This window comes from Eurypyga helias, unplaced genomic scaffold (genome assembly GCF_000690775.1).
Source record: "Eurypyga helias isolate BGI_N326 unplaced genomic scaffold, ASM69077v1 scaffold11895, whole genome shotgun sequence".
Lineage (NCBI taxonomy): Eukaryota > Metazoa > Chordata > Aves > Eurypygiformes > Eurypygidae > Eurypyga > Eurypyga helias.
Window position 1 is genome coordinate 8,875 of NW_010252096.1, and position 16,930 is coordinate 25,804.

The 16,930-nt window shown below is 45.5% G+C and overlaps 1 protein-coding gene across 1 annotated transcript in view; it reads right to left on the reverse strand.

Annotated features, from left to right (window-relative positions):
* The window catches only part of UBR4 (ubiquitin protein ligase E3 component n-recognin 4), a gene marked incomplete at both ends in the record, with an annotated part of 58,976 nt that overhangs the window by 8,757 nt on the left and 33,289 nt on the right, over positions 1-16,930 (reverse strand). The window contains 25 exons of the mRNA XM_010152232.1: positions 1-33; positions 321-442; positions 875-1,048; positions 1,890-1,971; positions 3,035-3,176; positions 3,648-3,757; positions 4,268-4,425; positions 4,924-5,053; positions 5,753-5,880; positions 6,272-6,356; positions 6,723-6,813; positions 7,046-7,389; positions 7,847-7,975; positions 8,135-8,260; positions 8,770-8,908; positions 10,055-10,294; positions 11,344-11,537; positions 11,670-11,757; positions 12,217-12,302; positions 12,940-13,084; positions 13,664-13,832; positions 14,747-14,986; positions 15,450-15,528; positions 15,620-15,847; positions 16,530-16,679. The exon at positions 1-33 is cut by the window's left edge and continues 183 nt beyond it. Of these exons, the coding sequence (XP_010150534.1) occupies positions 1-33; positions 321-442; positions 875-1,048; positions 1,890-1,971; positions 3,035-3,176; positions 3,648-3,757; positions 4,268-4,425; positions 4,924-5,053; positions 5,753-5,880; positions 6,272-6,356; positions 6,723-6,813; positions 7,046-7,389; positions 7,847-7,975; positions 8,135-8,260; positions 8,770-8,908; positions 10,055-10,294; positions 11,344-11,537; positions 11,670-11,757; positions 12,217-12,302; positions 12,940-13,084; positions 13,664-13,832; positions 14,747-14,986; positions 15,450-15,528; positions 15,620-15,847; positions 16,530-16,679 (3,612 nt within the window). The remainder of the gene's footprint in view (positions 34-320; positions 443-874; positions 1,049-1,889; positions 1,972-3,034; positions 3,177-3,647; positions 3,758-4,267; positions 4,426-4,923; positions 5,054-5,752; positions 5,881-6,271; positions 6,357-6,722; positions 6,814-7,045; positions 7,390-7,846; positions 7,976-8,134; positions 8,261-8,769; positions 8,909-10,054; positions 10,295-11,343; positions 11,538-11,669; positions 11,758-12,216; positions 12,303-12,939; positions 13,085-13,663; positions 13,833-14,746; positions 14,987-15,449; positions 15,529-15,619; positions 15,848-16,529; positions 16,680-16,930) is intronic.

A 16,930-nucleotide genomic window follows, 5' to 3' on the forward strand; every position in this document is an offset into this window, starting at 1 on the left:
AGTCACAAAGAACTCGGTCACTTCATTCTCCTCCTGAAGAACAGCAGCAGAGACAGAGCAAGTTGTTTTTCCCTAAGCATTTTTACAGTAGTGAGCAACAGGATGTCCCTAAACCTTCAATCCTTCCGACACCGGTGAATCCTGCTGCACGTGGCCACACACACGGAGTTAGGGGATGTCTAGGATCAGCATGAAACAATTCTGCCGGTTCTGCGGTTTTGCACAGAGCATGCCACAGCAGGGAACCCAAAATGCAAGCATTTATACCCATTTAAGAATTTTAACTTCACAAGCAATGCTACAGCCATCTCTACACTTACAGGGTAGATGATACTGCACAGTCTCTCAAAGATGAAGACAGGAGTCCTGTAGTCATCAAGGCTGTACCGTTTCGCAGTCTCTATACACACCGCCATAAATGCTTTGGTTTCAGATTCCGTGCCTGCCAAGAAACACAAGTATTACAAAAGACAGAGGAGTCAGTTTTACAGGTTCTGTTTTAACTCGGGATACACAATAAGTCCTTCCACAATAAGCAACATACTTTGGTGTCCGCTTGTTTTGTGTACTCACTACTTAAAAGATGAAAGGCTATTTATTGGTGTGTTTACTAGGAAAACCCTTAGCATGCATTGGCTGCAGTAAAGCAATCCCATAAAAAGGAGAAGGTTTAAATCCCTGGAAAATAAGAGCACTCCAGGAATGTTGTTTACCTTTTCTGTGACAAAAGGCAATATCTGAATGTCCAAGACATTCAAAAAAAACCCTCACTACAGCAGTCTTGCAGAAAGAATTTCTTTGTATGGCTGTTGTAATCCACATTTTCATCTTGGTTGACCCAAACCCTGGATTTACAGGACCGAGGTGGTTTTACCTGTTGTCATATCCTCCAGCATCTCCAGCAGCATGTCCTGGGTTTCATCAATCAGCTTTGTTCTTTGTACCACTAACTTCCTCAGACACAGGTAACCATTCAGGACCGTGCCCACCAGGCGGCTTTTGAAGTGCCGTTTGATGGACTCCACCTCCACGAAGGAAGAGAGGAGACCTGTAAAGCAACGAGATATTCAGAAAGCAGGAGTGAGTTGGGTTTTTCTCTACATTTCATGTGGGCAGCATATAGGGGACAGTGTCATAAAAGCAGCACAATGCAATGGCTCTTTCCAACTCCCATTGTCAGTCTGTGGTTTAAAGCTCCCTCGTATGAACTGAGGGAATGAGGAAAAAAAAGGGAGCTTTCTAAATGCTTCATACCAAATTCTGCACTTTCTGCCATTCTTCTACCACAATATATTTCAAAAGCAAAGGACTGCTCCACTTCCAATAGTTCAGCGAGCTCTGCTGGTGTGACAGCAAGTGTGGTACGTGACTTACAAATCGGTCGCTCCTCTAATGAATTAAAGAATAACACTTGGATTCTTTCCCAGGCTTTATGAATTACTCCACTAACTTTTGAAGAATGTGGAAGAGGATAGGGAAAAGAATGACCAAGCTAATGGTCATTTCCACCAAGTTTTTGAAAAACACATACCCTGGAAGATTCAAAAAAGAAAGGCTACTATAGGATAAGTAGGTAGGAATAAACCAGCAGTGTTTGCAATGGCCCCAGGAATTACACCGCAATTAAGAAACGGAGAAGGAAAGTGATATGCTGGTTTGCTCACGCTACGTTACCACAGTTCAAGTAACTAAAAACTCAAACTGACCACAAAAACATAAGGAAAAAATCCATTTAGGGGTTAAGTGGTAAACCGATGGCAAAAATTCAGCGCTGACAATTGCAGAACACTGAATCACATCCTTCTGAAATTCTGCTACATGCTGTTACAGAACAACCATCACCCCATCTCTAATCCTACTACAGGACTTGCATTGATTCCACCAAATACCTGTGAGACTCTTCAAGGCATATCCCTGCTGCAAATCGGTACTGAGTGTTGCTTCCTCCAAGGCAAGTAAACGAGCTATTTCCTGAAAATAATTAACAAGCCTATTAGGACAAGAAATTGCAATGCCAATAATGACTAGCTGGCCGGTGTCTAACACAGGGTGTAAAGGAACACAGCAAAGCAACTGAGCTTGCCATTTTGATTTCTCTGTGGCTATGCAACAGCAGGGAGGGAAAGGGAAGAGGAGAAGAAAACAAACATCCTCCTCATTTTCTGCCTATACCTCCTTATTACCACTGCTTTGCTCCAGTGGCCCTCCACAGAATCACAGAAGGCTTTGGGTTGGAAGGGACCTTAAAGATCATGCAGTTCCAACCCCCTGCCATGGGCAGGGACACCTTCCACTAGACCAGGTTGCTCCAAGCCTCATCCAGTCTGGCCTTGGACACTTCCAGGGATGGGGCATCCACAGGTTCTCTGAGCAACCTATTCCAGTGCTTCACCACCCTCTGTGTGACGAATTTCTCCCTGATATCTAATCTAAACCTCCCCACTTTCAATTTAAACCCGTTACCCCTTGTCCTGTCACTACAGGCCCTTGTGAAAAGTCCCTTCCCAGACCATGATGGACTCAAGGCCACCCTTAATACAGAGAGCATCATCTGCCTCTTTGGAGCACACCAGGGATCACCCACAGCAAACTCTTAGGGCCTAACACTGAAGATTGTGACTTAAATGCAGTGCTTCTCCAACAGGCAGTAATTCATACTCAAGGAACGGCAGCACACCTAATCCTCCCTTGTCATGAAGGGCTTGCGGAGTCCAGTCTGGCAGCTAAGAGAGCTTCCAGCTTGGACCTGGTGCCAAGTCAGCGTAGCACTATTTATACCCCTTAGCACAGCTGCCCCCAGAGCAGTTACTTTACATGCACCAGCCAGTTTGCACCGAGAACTGCTACAGCTGAGGTTAAAACCGCTGTAGCTCTTTCTGGTCAGAGATTACAGCGTGGAAGTGTGAACTTCATACACCTGGCAAGGGTCAGCAACAGGGTACTGAACAAAGAGCTGATTTCAAAGCAAAAAAAAGCCAAACTGACAAGGGACAAGCATTCTGTTGCTGCCTAGTTCCTCCACACGAGTCCATACCTTTGTGATGAGGCTGCCAATATAGGGCAGAACTCCCCTGGCTGCCAGGTAGACCTTCCAGTAGGATGGTTTGATGAGTTTCTGGTAGAGGGCCAGGTACTCTGCGGCACACTCGCCAGCAATGCTCAGCTCATCCAGGTAGCTGGTAAAGAGAAAAACAAGCTGATAACCACTTCACAGTAACGAGAGATATTTATAGCTTAAGGACACCTCGGAAACAAAGAAAACGCCTCCAGAAGTCTATCCTCCCTGTTGTCCTCCTAGCTAGCAGCATAACTGCTGTTCAATACTTGATGGCTAAGCGTTATTTTGTCCCAAAAAGCAGCTCCCCAAATGTGCCACTAGCATCAGTTGAGGTGCGTTATGCCACAGGAGTTGGAAGAGAGTACAGAACTGCAATAGCTTATTGCCAGGCACCAAAAAAAAAAACCAGTAAGTCTCCCTAAACCTTCATCATCCCATCTAATTAAGCTTTAGAATCCAGCCCCAAAAGACCTATGAACCAGAAGGATACAAGGGAGAGGTGTGAGAAAAGTTGGAAGAAGGGAAAGATTCTCAGGGGAATTAAAGAAAAATAATCCTGGAGCTGTCAAGTGTGGCAACACAGAAATACCTTGTCAGGAGATCAAGGACCTGCTGTTTGCGGCTGGGGATGGTAGCCAGAGCTTCCACAATCGTGCACGCAGCCTGCCTCGCGGCCTGAGTGGCAGGAGTAAACAGCACCTACGGGAAGAGCATGAAAACGTGCTATTGTCTGATGTGCGCAGGTAAATTAGCAATACTTCATCAAAAGGCACAGCATACGCGAGGGCAGTTCGGTGACCTAGTGGCAGCATTCTCTTTTTCTTCCAAAGACTGGATTCTGTGAGCGTTCCTAGTTTGCCTGTCAGCAAAACATGCAAACAGTGCCGGGTGTAAGCAACCTGCCACACGCACGAGAAGAAACACTTTTGCAAAGGACCTATGAAATGCAGTCAAAATGCAGCTAAGCAGGTGGGTAGGAGCACTGTGGCAACTCAAGGTTCAGTTTAAGAACACGCAGAATGTTAGATACATGCTTAGATGCAGCATTTTTAAGGGAACAAAGCTGCAAAACTGACTTGGAATTAGATGCTGTCAGTTACAACTGCCCTAAGTATCACTGCTCGTACTGTCTGCAAAGCGCATACGGCACCGCAAACTACCGACCACCTCTGCCCAGTGTACCCCACTGGAGTTTTCACCCACACTTACCTGTCGCAGCCAATTGTTGTGTCCCAGCTTAAGATCGAGAGGGCAAGTTCTCTTCCCGCAGCGACTCATGAACTGTTTCCACTTCCAGACGTATTTCTCTGACAAGTAGAGCTGGTGAAGTTCCGCTTTGCTGGGAGATTTCCCATTGGCATCTACAACTGCAACATTGAACACAGCTGATGACATTTCTCTTGAGCTATTAACTGCAAACTGCCACTGTACTTTTTTCTTCATGCTGGAACTCTCCACACTCCAGCTGAGCAGCTTCTTACTTCTTTGCTGCCATTTTCCTTTATGTGTGGAGCTATGTTCTCTCCCAAGCCAGATGCAAATCCCATAGACTCTCAGGGAATTCAACCAGCTTTTCAGTTGGCTGGTATAATTTTAAATAAGCAAGGAGAATTCAACCAGCTGGTATAATTTTAAATAAGCAAGGTTTTTTACATTCCCCTGATTATCTTGAGGCACAGTGCATTTTCTGCTCAGGGTTGGAGTGACACAGCTTACACATGTCAGGGCTACTACGGCTAAGGACTACACAGCTAAGTGTGAAGATGGTATCAGATATCAGGGGACAGAAGCACATTCCTTATTAATCCTGGAGGGACATACATCTTCCATCACAAAATTTAACAAAGCTAAAAGCACATGACTACCTCGGGCAGAGAGGCACTTTTTCCAAGCTTCATACGATGCTTTGGGGTCCCTCTTGAGCCACAACTGAGCTTGTGCGTGGATTTCGTTGCTGTAAGGCTTCACAGTGGTCAGAGAATCCACAGGCACATCCTAACAAATAAAAAAAGCTCTATGATTCTTCGGAAAGCCACAGCCTTAAGATTAACTCCTGTAGGTGAATCACCACTGGTCTGCTCTGTGAACGGGCAAACGTAGCTCCTGGACAACAGCAGGGTCTACAGTTTCTGTTAATGGTGAACTACAAGAGATGCCTTATTCCAGTTACTATGGAAACACCAATAAAGCCATCTTTGACATCCATCTGTGTTTATCAGATATCTAGGTCAAAGCAGAAACATACAATCTCCCCTGCAAATGTTATCCTAAATTACAATCAAGGGGTGGCCAATCAGTACCATTTTTATCAGAATTGTGGCTCTGTATTTAACAATCTGAGCCAACGGTACTTGATTCTACAAAGCTGCTGAAAGCACCAAAAGCTCGCCCAAAAGAAGCAAGCCATAGCATTGAAGTATCTCTTTCCCCATGTCTCAAATCTGAGGGGAAACAAAAACCAAAGCCTGTTTTTGAGCAGTTGTGGTCAAAGCCACCGAAGAACAGTAAAAAATGGAAAGCAGTAATCTCAGATTTGCAGTCGGCAAAGGCAACAGTCACAGGGCTTCTGCTTCCCCAGCAACCAGGAAAAGCAAGCCCTGGCTTCCTCACAGAGTTATTAAGCAGCGAGATCAGAGCACCAGACTTGAATCAGCAAATTCTCAGATGCTTTGCTCAACATCTAAGGCAGCACACCTTGTTTTTCTTGCTGGTTGGAGCGGGTGGCTTGATCAGCTTTTGAAGAATGCGCAGGCACATGAGGGTGATGTTTTCAACAACGACTGGAGTCTTAATGTTCACTGCCATCAGAAAGAGGCTAAGAGCTAAAAGACATAAATGTTGGTGCCACTGTAAGATCTGTAGACAATACACCCCCACAGCTCTGTACAGCGAATTACAAGTGTTTTGAGTTAGGTAAGACCTCATATCGTCACACAAAACTATCACATTCTCATGCAGCCATGGATGGAAAACAATTATCTTCTATTACAGCAAGACAGTCTTGCATCCTTCCAGTGACACCTCCGCCTCGCTGTTTCTCAGCACTCCTGTTTTAAGAATCATGCTACCCTGAGACAGAGCTACCTGAGCTAACTCCACTTTTAATTCTCATCACAAGCTGAGTCAGCCTCAGTTCCCTTAAATCTCACTATAGCGCATGGACCTGGGCATAGTTTTTACAATAAAGCTTTCACATTAGTCATCTGAACTCACCACAGCGTAGTCGGAGCTCCCAGCAGCTGTCTTCCTTCGAGATGGAATCTGTCAGCAGCAACATTTCATACTGGAGGCTGCTAGCCTGTAACGGACACATGTTCTTGGTGAGGCAGCAGCCCATTTTGCCTTCTGATATTTAAAAAACACAGGTTCAAAAATACATTGTTCTAAGTAAATTTAATCCCACGCCCATTTGGGACAACTGGCAGCCGGTTTGAGAGCTGCATGCAACAGCCAGGACAGGCAGAACTGTCGGAGGACACTCAGGCATACATCTAATCACATCATTTCATGCTCTACTCTAACGTTTATCTTGAGATAGTAAAGACACAAACACCTTCTGTGTTACAAATGGACCACGATAAAAGAGAAGATGCCATGATTAGAACACACCAGCAAGTTGCAAGGGGACAGAAAAAAGAAACGGGAAAACATTGGAGTCTCTCACCAAGTCTGGATTTGCCCAGTGTCCCTTCAGGGCTGCAGAAACCTTCCCGATGATTAAGTCATTCATTTGTTGTGTGGCCTCTGGATTGTCCCTAATTCCAGAGAGAGAGAAAACACAGTTATGCTGTGCTCATACTAAATACCAAAAGCTCCTGGGATTTCAGCTTAGTTGATAACAAACGTACAAGCAGTTACAGTCTGCAGTTTGCTGACCTAACATCTCCTCCCTCTAAAGCTCCCGCTTTCTGACTGTGCATTTACAAGCCCGTGGCCTTCCAGAGTTCACGGGCACTCAGGGGCTGCAAAGAGGGAATCAGATCTAACCTGGTCAGAAGGCACATGAGCTGACGGACCTCTTCCCGCATGGTGGCTGCGCCCCGCCGCAAGTTGTAGTCAAAGAGCTCTCGGATAAGGCCCTGGGACACAAGGATATGCCGGATGGCAGAGTTGGTCGCCAGAGCCCGGAGCAACGTTATGCAGTGCTCAGTGACAGCTGAGGCACAGCCATAGCATTTCGTCGATGACGTGTGGCCACAGCCTAAAACTGACAAGGCACGATACTGGCTGGCAGTAAACGTGGGCTGGACAGTGGTTCGTGAGGACTTCGTTGCTGCCTCTCTCTGCTGGAGATCATATTCCAAGAGTTCCTTCCGAGAGGCAAACACTTTCTGGAAACACAGAAATGGAGAAACGAAAAGTTGTGGAACTGTGAGGCAGCACTTAACTGCTAATCCCATTCCCAGATTGTTTTTCCTGTGCATTTTGTGGAGAAACTTTTTTAAGCAAGTATCTCAGAACTTGAGATCCTTCGAGTCAACGGCAGATTTGGGAAATCCATTACAAATATCAGCCTAACTGCCAGTTATCCGCCCTGTTTAAAGGCTTGTTGTTTACATTACATGCAATCTAACACTAGAAATGTGACAAATCCATAGGATTAACGGCAAGCATAACTCCTAAAAATGATTATTTTCTTATTTCCCTGAAAACAGGCAGCTGATCAGCTACTGTTAGCAGTATCATTAAACACAGAATAGCAACATCTTACTATCAATTTCGGATGTGCACGGTATCTGGCGACAGAAAACAACACTTGACTCCAAATCAAATCAAAGCGCCTCATACCTGGATGATTTTGGAAAGTTCATCAAAAGAGTTCTTGCAGTCACCACAATACTCTTGGGCTAACTGGAGTATATATCTATTTACACTAGCTGAGGTAGAACTGATCCCTCCACTGCTACCAGATTCATCCTGGAACAGAAAACAGACAGGAATCATATATGGAGGCTACACACAAATAGCTACTGCAGAAGAGCATCTGAGTGAAGGAACTTCAGCTGCTCTCAGCAGCATAAAGGCCAGTGCCTCACCGGCCTGGGCTTCTGTGCAAGATCCCTTGTCCCTTGTTACCTGTGGCTTTTCAGGAGCTGCTTCATTCACTTTACACAGAAGGTTTTCCAGCTGCGGACGGTGTCCCATTAGCTGGTGATAGACCCTGTCAGCCTTGTCCAGGAGAGTGTTGATATTTGTTACTGCCTAAAATAAGAAAGGAAGCTCTTACTTTTTGTACAGACACAATTTTTAATTCTACAGCCACCGACCTCCAAGTTTGCTGTCTCTTTTGCCTTCTTTTGGGGAAAAACCCACAGTGATGCTGTTTCTGTCACAGGTACCACTGGCTGACACTACACTGCGCACACTGAGACCGTGGGACAGGTCACATACTGCAATGGGTTCTTTATTCATTAGCAGAGCTGCTCAGATGGGATGGCAATGCACACAGTGCAACCCAAATCCACTCCCTCGTACAGCAAGGCAGAGATGCACTGCTGGACAGCCAGTTTGTAAGTAAAGCACTGAATTACATCTTTTGAAACATTACTTATTTAGTGGAGCAAGGCGTAAGGAATGCATTAGCCAGTGGGAAGCCTTGATGGAGCACTGCTTTCATGTTATTCCCACAGGGGATGAACCTCTGACGCCCCTGTGCTCTTCACTCAGCCAAGAGATACAGATTTCATTAACGAATCTGCTATTAGTCTCACCTTCTTTCGATCCTCTTCATTTTCTATGGGATCCACTGCACAGCAGGGCTTGGCATACAACATGAAGTCAAAGCGAGCGTATTTACAGAACCCACAGGCATTGCAAAGGAAAGGATCTTTCTCATCGTAATTAATGGACCTGAAAGGCAAGCCAAAAAGGTCAAAGGATGCGGCTGAGCTTTCTCAAGGTAACTGAGGCAATGAAGTAAGCTGCCAAGGGACTCGGTAAGCAAGAGAAGGACGGACCTTAAAATATCTAAGACACCAAACCGCCCTGGAGAAGCCACAAGTGAAATACAGGAGAATCTAAACCTGCAAGTCAGGGGAAAAAAAATCCCAAAAAATCCTTACAGAAGCAGTGCCACATCCTGGCTGGAAAAAGCAGGAACAGATGTGAATTTGTGCCCAACAATTCTACTTGAACTGGAGTAATCCCCAGTAGAACGTCAGCCTAGGGCACTGTGCCCTTTACGAGAACACAAATAATAAGGAACCACTTTATTTGCAAGGTTTAGGCTTTCAATAGCTTTCACTCCTTACCCACTTGCAGCGAGACTAGCTACAGCATACTTATTATCTCGCTGCAGGCTAAAGTGGCATGACACAACCTGATTTATAGCTCCCATAACTCAAGAAGGGGTATTGAAACCTTTCAATAGCGATCAGCTGACCTATGGAAAGAATCTGCTCAACACCTTGAATCCCATGAGGATTAGAGAGGAATATGGGACAGGAATAAGAGGAGAAGAGATATCAGATAAGGAGACAAAACTCACAAAGAAGAAGGATTTATAATACTGTAGTGAAAGGCTGAATAGCACACAGTAAATTGGGCCCTGAGCCCTGCTCTGAATGAGGAGAGCACAACAAAAGCTCTGAATAGACCAGCGAGTACTGTCTGTCCCGCACGCTAAGTCAGGGATCCTGTGGGGAACCCCCCCCGCCCAGCAATTGGATAATTGAACTCCAGCCTCATGCCCCTGCACAGGCAGGCCAAAACCAATCACCTCCTGGGAATTCTTGTTTAAACTTCAGAGGGCTTGATCTGAAACTTGTGTGTTTTTCAGTACTGTAGTATCAGTTCTCCTTTGTTAGCCTGCATTAACATGAAATCCCTGTAAGCCTGTTTTATACTTCCCAACTAATTTGATTGTGTGGCTGTATTAACCAGAATCGTGTATTTAAATAGCAGGGTATTTTGTTGAACATCCAACGTGGGCAACAGCACAAGGGATCTGTAAAGCCCCGGTGCTGGCTCCGCGGGGAGGAAGGAGGATGACGTTACCTGCACTTGTGGCACTGGTACACGTTTTCACCGCAGTTCCCACACACCCCCGGGTTGGCTGGGACGGACGCGCTGCAGCGGGGGCACTGCAGGGTCTCCGTGGAAGCCTGGTAATTCTCGTAGAAATCTGCAAATTCAATCATCAGGTTCGAAGCCACAATGGGCAGCGGCAAATCAATCTTCACCTCCGTCTGGCCTGGGGTCAGCTGGACTTTTTTAGCTTTGTGCCAACGAGCCGGCCTGGGAAAAGGAAAGAAAGCGGCAACGTTTGTCAGTGGGGAAGTACCCTCCCTGCCCACGCACGAAGAGAAGCCAAACGCAACCGTCTCGGCTCCAAATCTACTTTAAATGGGATGAATGGAGAGCAGTGCTAGGATTCATTTCCTTAGCTTCTGTACTGACATGATATGTAGCCAGAAATACATTTTAAGCCTTTATCCTCTTCATAGAGAGAGACTGTTTAGGATTAAAGAGCTGTTGATGCCTCATGGAAAAACTTTAATTCTACAGACATTTTCTAGGGATTTTCACCTCCATTTTTTTATTAGTAAAGACATTTGCATGAAAACAGGATATTTATTTCTAAAGATCTCATCTGCTCCTACTGCTTATTCTCAACCTGAAGTCAGAATCCTCTCTTTGTGACATCATAATCCTCTCCACAGCAGCCACTTGTGATGTCACAGAGGATTAAGACTTCAAATAAGCAATAAGCGGCAGGCACGGATTAATCCCTAAGCCAGAGAGATCTGATTCTGGTGAGAACATCTCAAGAAGTAAGAAGGGAAAGCATATAAGCAGAAGTGGCTCCAGACTGAGCAGTGTATTGAAAAGGAGCCATTTTTCATAGGTAAAGCAGCAGCCGAGAGTTAGGCCATCCAACTTCTAATTTGAATGCTACTCTGTGGCTTCAAACAAGCCATCTTAATGCTTTCTGCATTTCTGGATATGCTGCAAGGTCCAAATCCCTCTCAGAGTCAAACGCTCAAGGAGGTGCTCTAGGAATTAATACTAGTTTCCACGCAATTAAGTTAGGTGCTTAAAACTGAGCCTGGACAAAGTCTGCGTAGAGAAATTTTACAGGCATATTTCAAGCTCTGGGTGAAATTTGGATCTTTCCTTCAACAATTTATTGTAGGAGAGTCAGAACAATCCCATCCAATGCGGGCTGGCAGCAAGGAGTAACAGTTGGAGAAGGAACGTTAGCTAAAACCAGAAGCCAGGCACCTCAGCAGAAATGGTAATGCCAAATTCAGAGACTCGCACACAAACCCCACGGGCCAACGTACTTGTTTTTCAGCTCCACTATGGCTTGCACTGTCCTGTTGTTGTAATAGAGATTGATGGTTCTGACCATTTTGGTTCGTTTCAGGTCTCCTATCTTCACTGTCACCTTGCTGATGGTGTGGCTGCCAATGAGCTTCACCACTTGCTGGGTGGTAGTGTACCGCGTGTCCACTTTAATGGAGGAAAGCTTGATGTACTGAGAAGAGAAAAAACAAGGCCACACTGCCTACATTACATCCCCAAAACCTCAGAAACGCAGCCAATCAAGCTGCTGGAAACGGCTGGGATCCCTACAATAGGGCAAGGTTTAAGAACAGCAGTTACTTACACAGAAGGGCACCTCTGGGTTGTTGCAGACAAGGCAAGGATCGCTCTCCAGATAATAGCCATCAAATTCCACCAGCCCAGACAGGGTGCTGGAATGAGGGGAAGAACATTGATGTACAGAATTTGGCATTCACTATATTTTAAACACAAGCCCTTCAATCAGAATAGTTTTAGTTTACCTCTAGTTAGTAACAGAAGCATTGCAATGTAAAGCACACTGAAAATTATTCACTAGGCAGCATTTCCATATAATTAACCGTCACCATAACACTTATTTCTGCAGCTTTATACGATCCAATTGTTCCTGATATTTTGTAACATGCACCAAAAAAGCTGAAGCCTAACTACTGCTGTTAGCGCCTGGAATGCCACATTTTGCAGAGGGCAGGCAGGAATCTGCTCTGCTCCCAAAGCCAGCTGCAGCAAGCAGGCGATCTCAGCAGGGGCCCTTCCACCACCACGATTTTATTAGAGGAGCTGTGCATTCCGACATGGACTGCGGCTCCCCCGCGGAAAAGAGAAATGGATCGAAGTCAGAAGTAACTCACTTGTAAATGTTGGAGTTGGGGTGGTTGGTAAGAATGTGGTTTTGAGTCCGGAGGATCTCCACCGCCTTTTGGGAATATTCCTTCAACTGAAATACAATTAGGAAAATATGGTTTTCTCAACATCTTTTTTCCATTGCTACAAAGATATCTCATCTTGTGGCACTATACCCACAGGAATTGTGGTTAAATCATTAGCCAGGAATGCAACAGATCCTAACATTAGACCTTTACCACAATAACAATCCTACTTTTCAGCCAGTGACTGCAAATCCCCGCTAAGATTAGTGAAGCATTCCCAGCTCTTTAAACATACACCTACAAGTACCGGCGCATCTGAATGATTTGTTCTCAAGCTTGCTGTTCCTCTAGAAAATCCTACCACTTCCTTTGTTGGAGAGTCGTGGTTACGAAAGATTTCTAGGAGCTGAAATATCAAAGATCTAAAAATTTGAGCTAGCAGATAAATGCATTTTCCCACATAGGCTTCCTGTGGGAAGGAAGTTTTCTAAATTAAAAACACACACACCACAAAATAACAAATTGGGAAGTGTGGATTTTTTTGTTTTAAGGACCCTGCCTTTTTCAACATCCGAATTTTGGGAACAAAACCCATTTCCACCAGAAGCTCTCTGTCCCAGCTGCGTCATGAACGAGCACTAACATAACCCACAGGAAGCAGCAGGACCTGGGATGCTGTACCTCCTTGTCAGAATGACACTGTACCTTTTTCTCAGTCTGCTGTGTTTTCAGAGAGAAGTATCCCAGGAGATCTACAAACTGGGCAGCCTTTCTGCCATAGGCTGGAAGTTCTGGCCAGATTGACCACATGAGATCCAACAGTAATTCTTGCTGGGACTTGTTCGAGTTCCTGTTGAATGGATTACATACCAATTAGGCTAGTAAAGACAGCTAGACCACGGAGCACAGAAACTTATTCAAAAGGAAAACACATGCTACAGTTCACCAAACTTGGAAACTATTATCTTGCTACAGAGAGCTCATGGAGTTAGGTCTCATCTCTTCTTGCCACCAGTAGTTTTCCTGTACTCTCTGAAGTGAAAGCAGCTGTCTCACAATAACCAGAGTCCTGAAGGAGGTCAGCACCCTGAAGTGTGCCTCTCCCTACATAACTCCTACCTTTAAAACTGTATGAGCCTGCACCTGCCTCAGAAATTCACTCTCACGAGTACCTACTCCCATAGATGTCAGGAGCCAGATTCTGCATGAAATGCTTCTTGCAGATACCTCTTGTTGGTCAGTAACAAGTATGTCACAATTTCTACCTCCAGCCCCAATAACTGCAAAACAGTGTGAGCAATGTGGAGGGATGCAGTCACCCGAGAGGCTCAGCATCCTTCGGGACAGAGGCTCAAGCATCAACTCTTCCACAAGGACAGAGCTCTTCATGACTGACCCGAGGCCGGTCAGAGGCGCTCTCCCAGCTCACCTGTAGATGTGGAGCGCGAGGCAGTGCGCCTGCCATCTCACGGAGGATGAGTTGGACTCCAGCAAGAAGCAACGCAGGAACTGAATGAGGGTCTCTTTATCAGCAAACTTGTTCAGCTGGTTCACCAGGGCTGTGCACAGCTGATCCTCCTGACTGCCCGAACTCTCGCCTACAGGACATCAGGTGGCAGAAGACAGGGAGAATTAAGAAAGCAGATGAATACAGTACCTTACAGCCAGGCCAGTTTCCTGTTTTATAGATCACAGAGTGAGGATAATGGAGACAAGCAAGTTTAATGTTCCTTTCTTCTTCCAAAAACATAACCTAGTACTCCTGACTAACACAGAACGAAACTACTGGAAAACTTGCCGGTAAGGATCTAGAGAAATGTACTATACATCCTGATAAAAAGAACAGGATCAACGGTGGGGCAGGGAGAAGGCTCACAGAGAATCATCTGACAGAGAAAGCCAAAATGGTTCCTTGAAGAAAAGCCAAGAGAGAATTTATGCCCATGACTTTTACAGGAAAGATTAATTACTTTCCCAGGACTTTGGATACCCATTAAGCAGCAGCCCTGGCTCCAACGTATCTTACAAGTCAGACAGAGGATACAAGTCTGAACACAACCACTGAAGAGCAGAGCTAACTGGGTGTGCATCCCCAGTACTTGTTTTAATCCCCATGAGCGTTTCAACCTCCTACAACCCAGGATCGGCAAGCTAGGTGGAAGCTCCTTTGTCACTGGAATAGGTAGCTTCCATTAGACAACTTAAAGCCCACTCAAGTTAATAAATACTCACACAGTAGGTTTGGGAAATACCCAGCATCTGATTTCAGCCCCAACTTTTAGGGCATACTGCTTTATCTTTGATCCACTCCAATATATATATATATAAAACTGCTCCTCTCTCCTAACTGCTGCTGTAGCCTGCAAGTGCCTGTGCCATGACCCGTGACCCTTTCACAACAGCGCAATTTATCATGAGAAGCAAGCAGTTCTCTAAACAGACACAAGAACGACTGAGAAGAGCCAACTTCACCCCTAAAACCACCACAGAAGAGGGCACGGCTGCAGCTCACCCTCTCGCTCCTTTTCCTTTTCTTCTTTCTTGCTCTTTTTGGTGGAGGATTTGCTCTGCGTTGCTGACTGCCCAGAACCCGACGCGGCAGGAGCGGAGGTGGAAGAGGTGCTTGATCCAGAGGATGAAGCCACAGACAGCACTTTACTGCCACACAGAGCACAAGACAGCAACTGCAGCAGAACTGGTGACACTCCTTCATCTACCAGGAAGCTGACTTGAAGGAGGAAATACAGAACCGCTGCAGAGAGAAGAAAATCTGTAAGCCTCAATTTTTTAAAAAGCAAGCAAAAAAAACCCAGCCCCAAACAAAAAAAATCCTTTGAATGTAACGAGGGCCATCCCACAAACTCACAGAACCTTCCTGTCCCTGAACTAGAGAAGCACAACATCTGGGTACACCAAGGTAAAGTGTCTCATCCCAGATTACACACTGGAACAAAGGCAGTGCAAGCAAGAGGGCACAGAACTCCTCCTGCTGTTCTTCTAAGTTATCCATTGCACCATATTGCATTCTTTAGCTCAGGAGATGCAGTTAGAGCACTATGATAATTAGTACTGGAAACAGTTCAGTCCTACTCAAAACTCTCAGCTGTCCCCCCTTCTCTGCTGAGCTTCCCCACCCAAGAAGTCTTGGGTCAGACCAAGACTCGCAACGCAACCCCTTCTCTGCTCCCTCAAACACCCTCAGAGGAAGAACTCACAGTCATCTTTAATGCAGAATTTCTGCCAGTTCACTGTTCGCTGCGTGGCGATCTCTGCACAAGCCTTTAAGTGTTCCATCTGAAAGGGACAATGGGACAGCATTAACCATCAAGTCAGCATTTCTCTTACGGACATCTTACCTAAACGCAACATACGCGCTTGTCCTCACCAAGCTGATCAACGTGTCGTACTGCAGGGCAGAGCCTGAACTTGCTGTGACCACACTGGCACGGAGGAAAATGCCTTGCTCTTCCAGGAGCTTTTTGATTCCGCGAACATGAGAGTCCAGCGTGTGGAGGTCCCTGAGCTGGCGGTATTTATCCTTCGATCCACAGATGAAGAGCAAAAGCTTGCGGACTTGGCGGCGCACGAATGGAGTTTGCTGGATCATCAGGTACTAGACAAAAAAAAGCCAACATCAGCACCGTGAACTCACCAGCAGGCAACCTGCGCCAACAAAATTAAGACGCATTTTCTCACGAGAAGAAAAGATATGGGAGATGTCAGCTTTAAGGTGCTGCAAAAGGCGCACATAAAAAAAGCAAGTCCCAGGCAGGAGAAACACTGCACAGCAACACTGCAGCACCCTGAGCTGCGCAATTCTGAAACTGCTGCTGAAACCCATTCTTGGTCATCTGTGACCTCAAACAAAAAGCTAGTCCAGCCTAATTAAGATATTCTTCCCCAAACTTGTGCAAATGTAAGATAACTTGTTATCTCAAGCTATACAACCAAAGGAACTGAAGAGAGACACTGCAAATATCTTACCAATTTCTTTTTTAAGGACTAAGTTAAGTATCAACAACTGAGCATGGTGGTGCCTTTTACCATCTCAGAGAAAGTTTTCTGGCAGCAAACACTGAGGTACAGAGAGTAACAGCAATCTTATTTTTCACATATGCCTTCCTACAGATCCCTCTTCAACAGGAGTAAAACAAAGCTGAGAGTTCACCTTTTCTCAAGGGGGAGAAAACAATAAAAATCTTATATCAGGCCTACAAAAGCTCATCTCTCCCATGAAAATTAAGGTTACTAGAAACTTTTGTTAAAACCTGTAGGTGTATCACGTTCTCACTTACCTCAGACAAGAAGTAAAACCAGGAGTGATCAAAGATGGGAGGTGGGATGCGGGAGTTTGTGTCTGCAATCTTCTTGATCTGATAGGGCAGCCGCAGCACCATCTCGGTCAGGAGCTGAGTGTAGGCCTCAAAAACATCTGCAGCGTGACCCTGATAGCAAGAGCAATCCATCAGGCTCTGGCACCAAACACTCCCAGTGGGGTGTCATGTCATGCTACAGGGTGCATTTACTGATTTTCCGAAAACAAAGCTTTTCTGCAGCTTTGCAGCCAGAGGAAACGTTCCCAGCTGATAAATAAAACAAGCCAGTAAACCCACAGGAGGACTTCAACTAGATGGCAACTAGGACGCTGTAAGCTGGTCTGTAGCAATAAGGCAACATGAGCTTTCAACTTTATGAG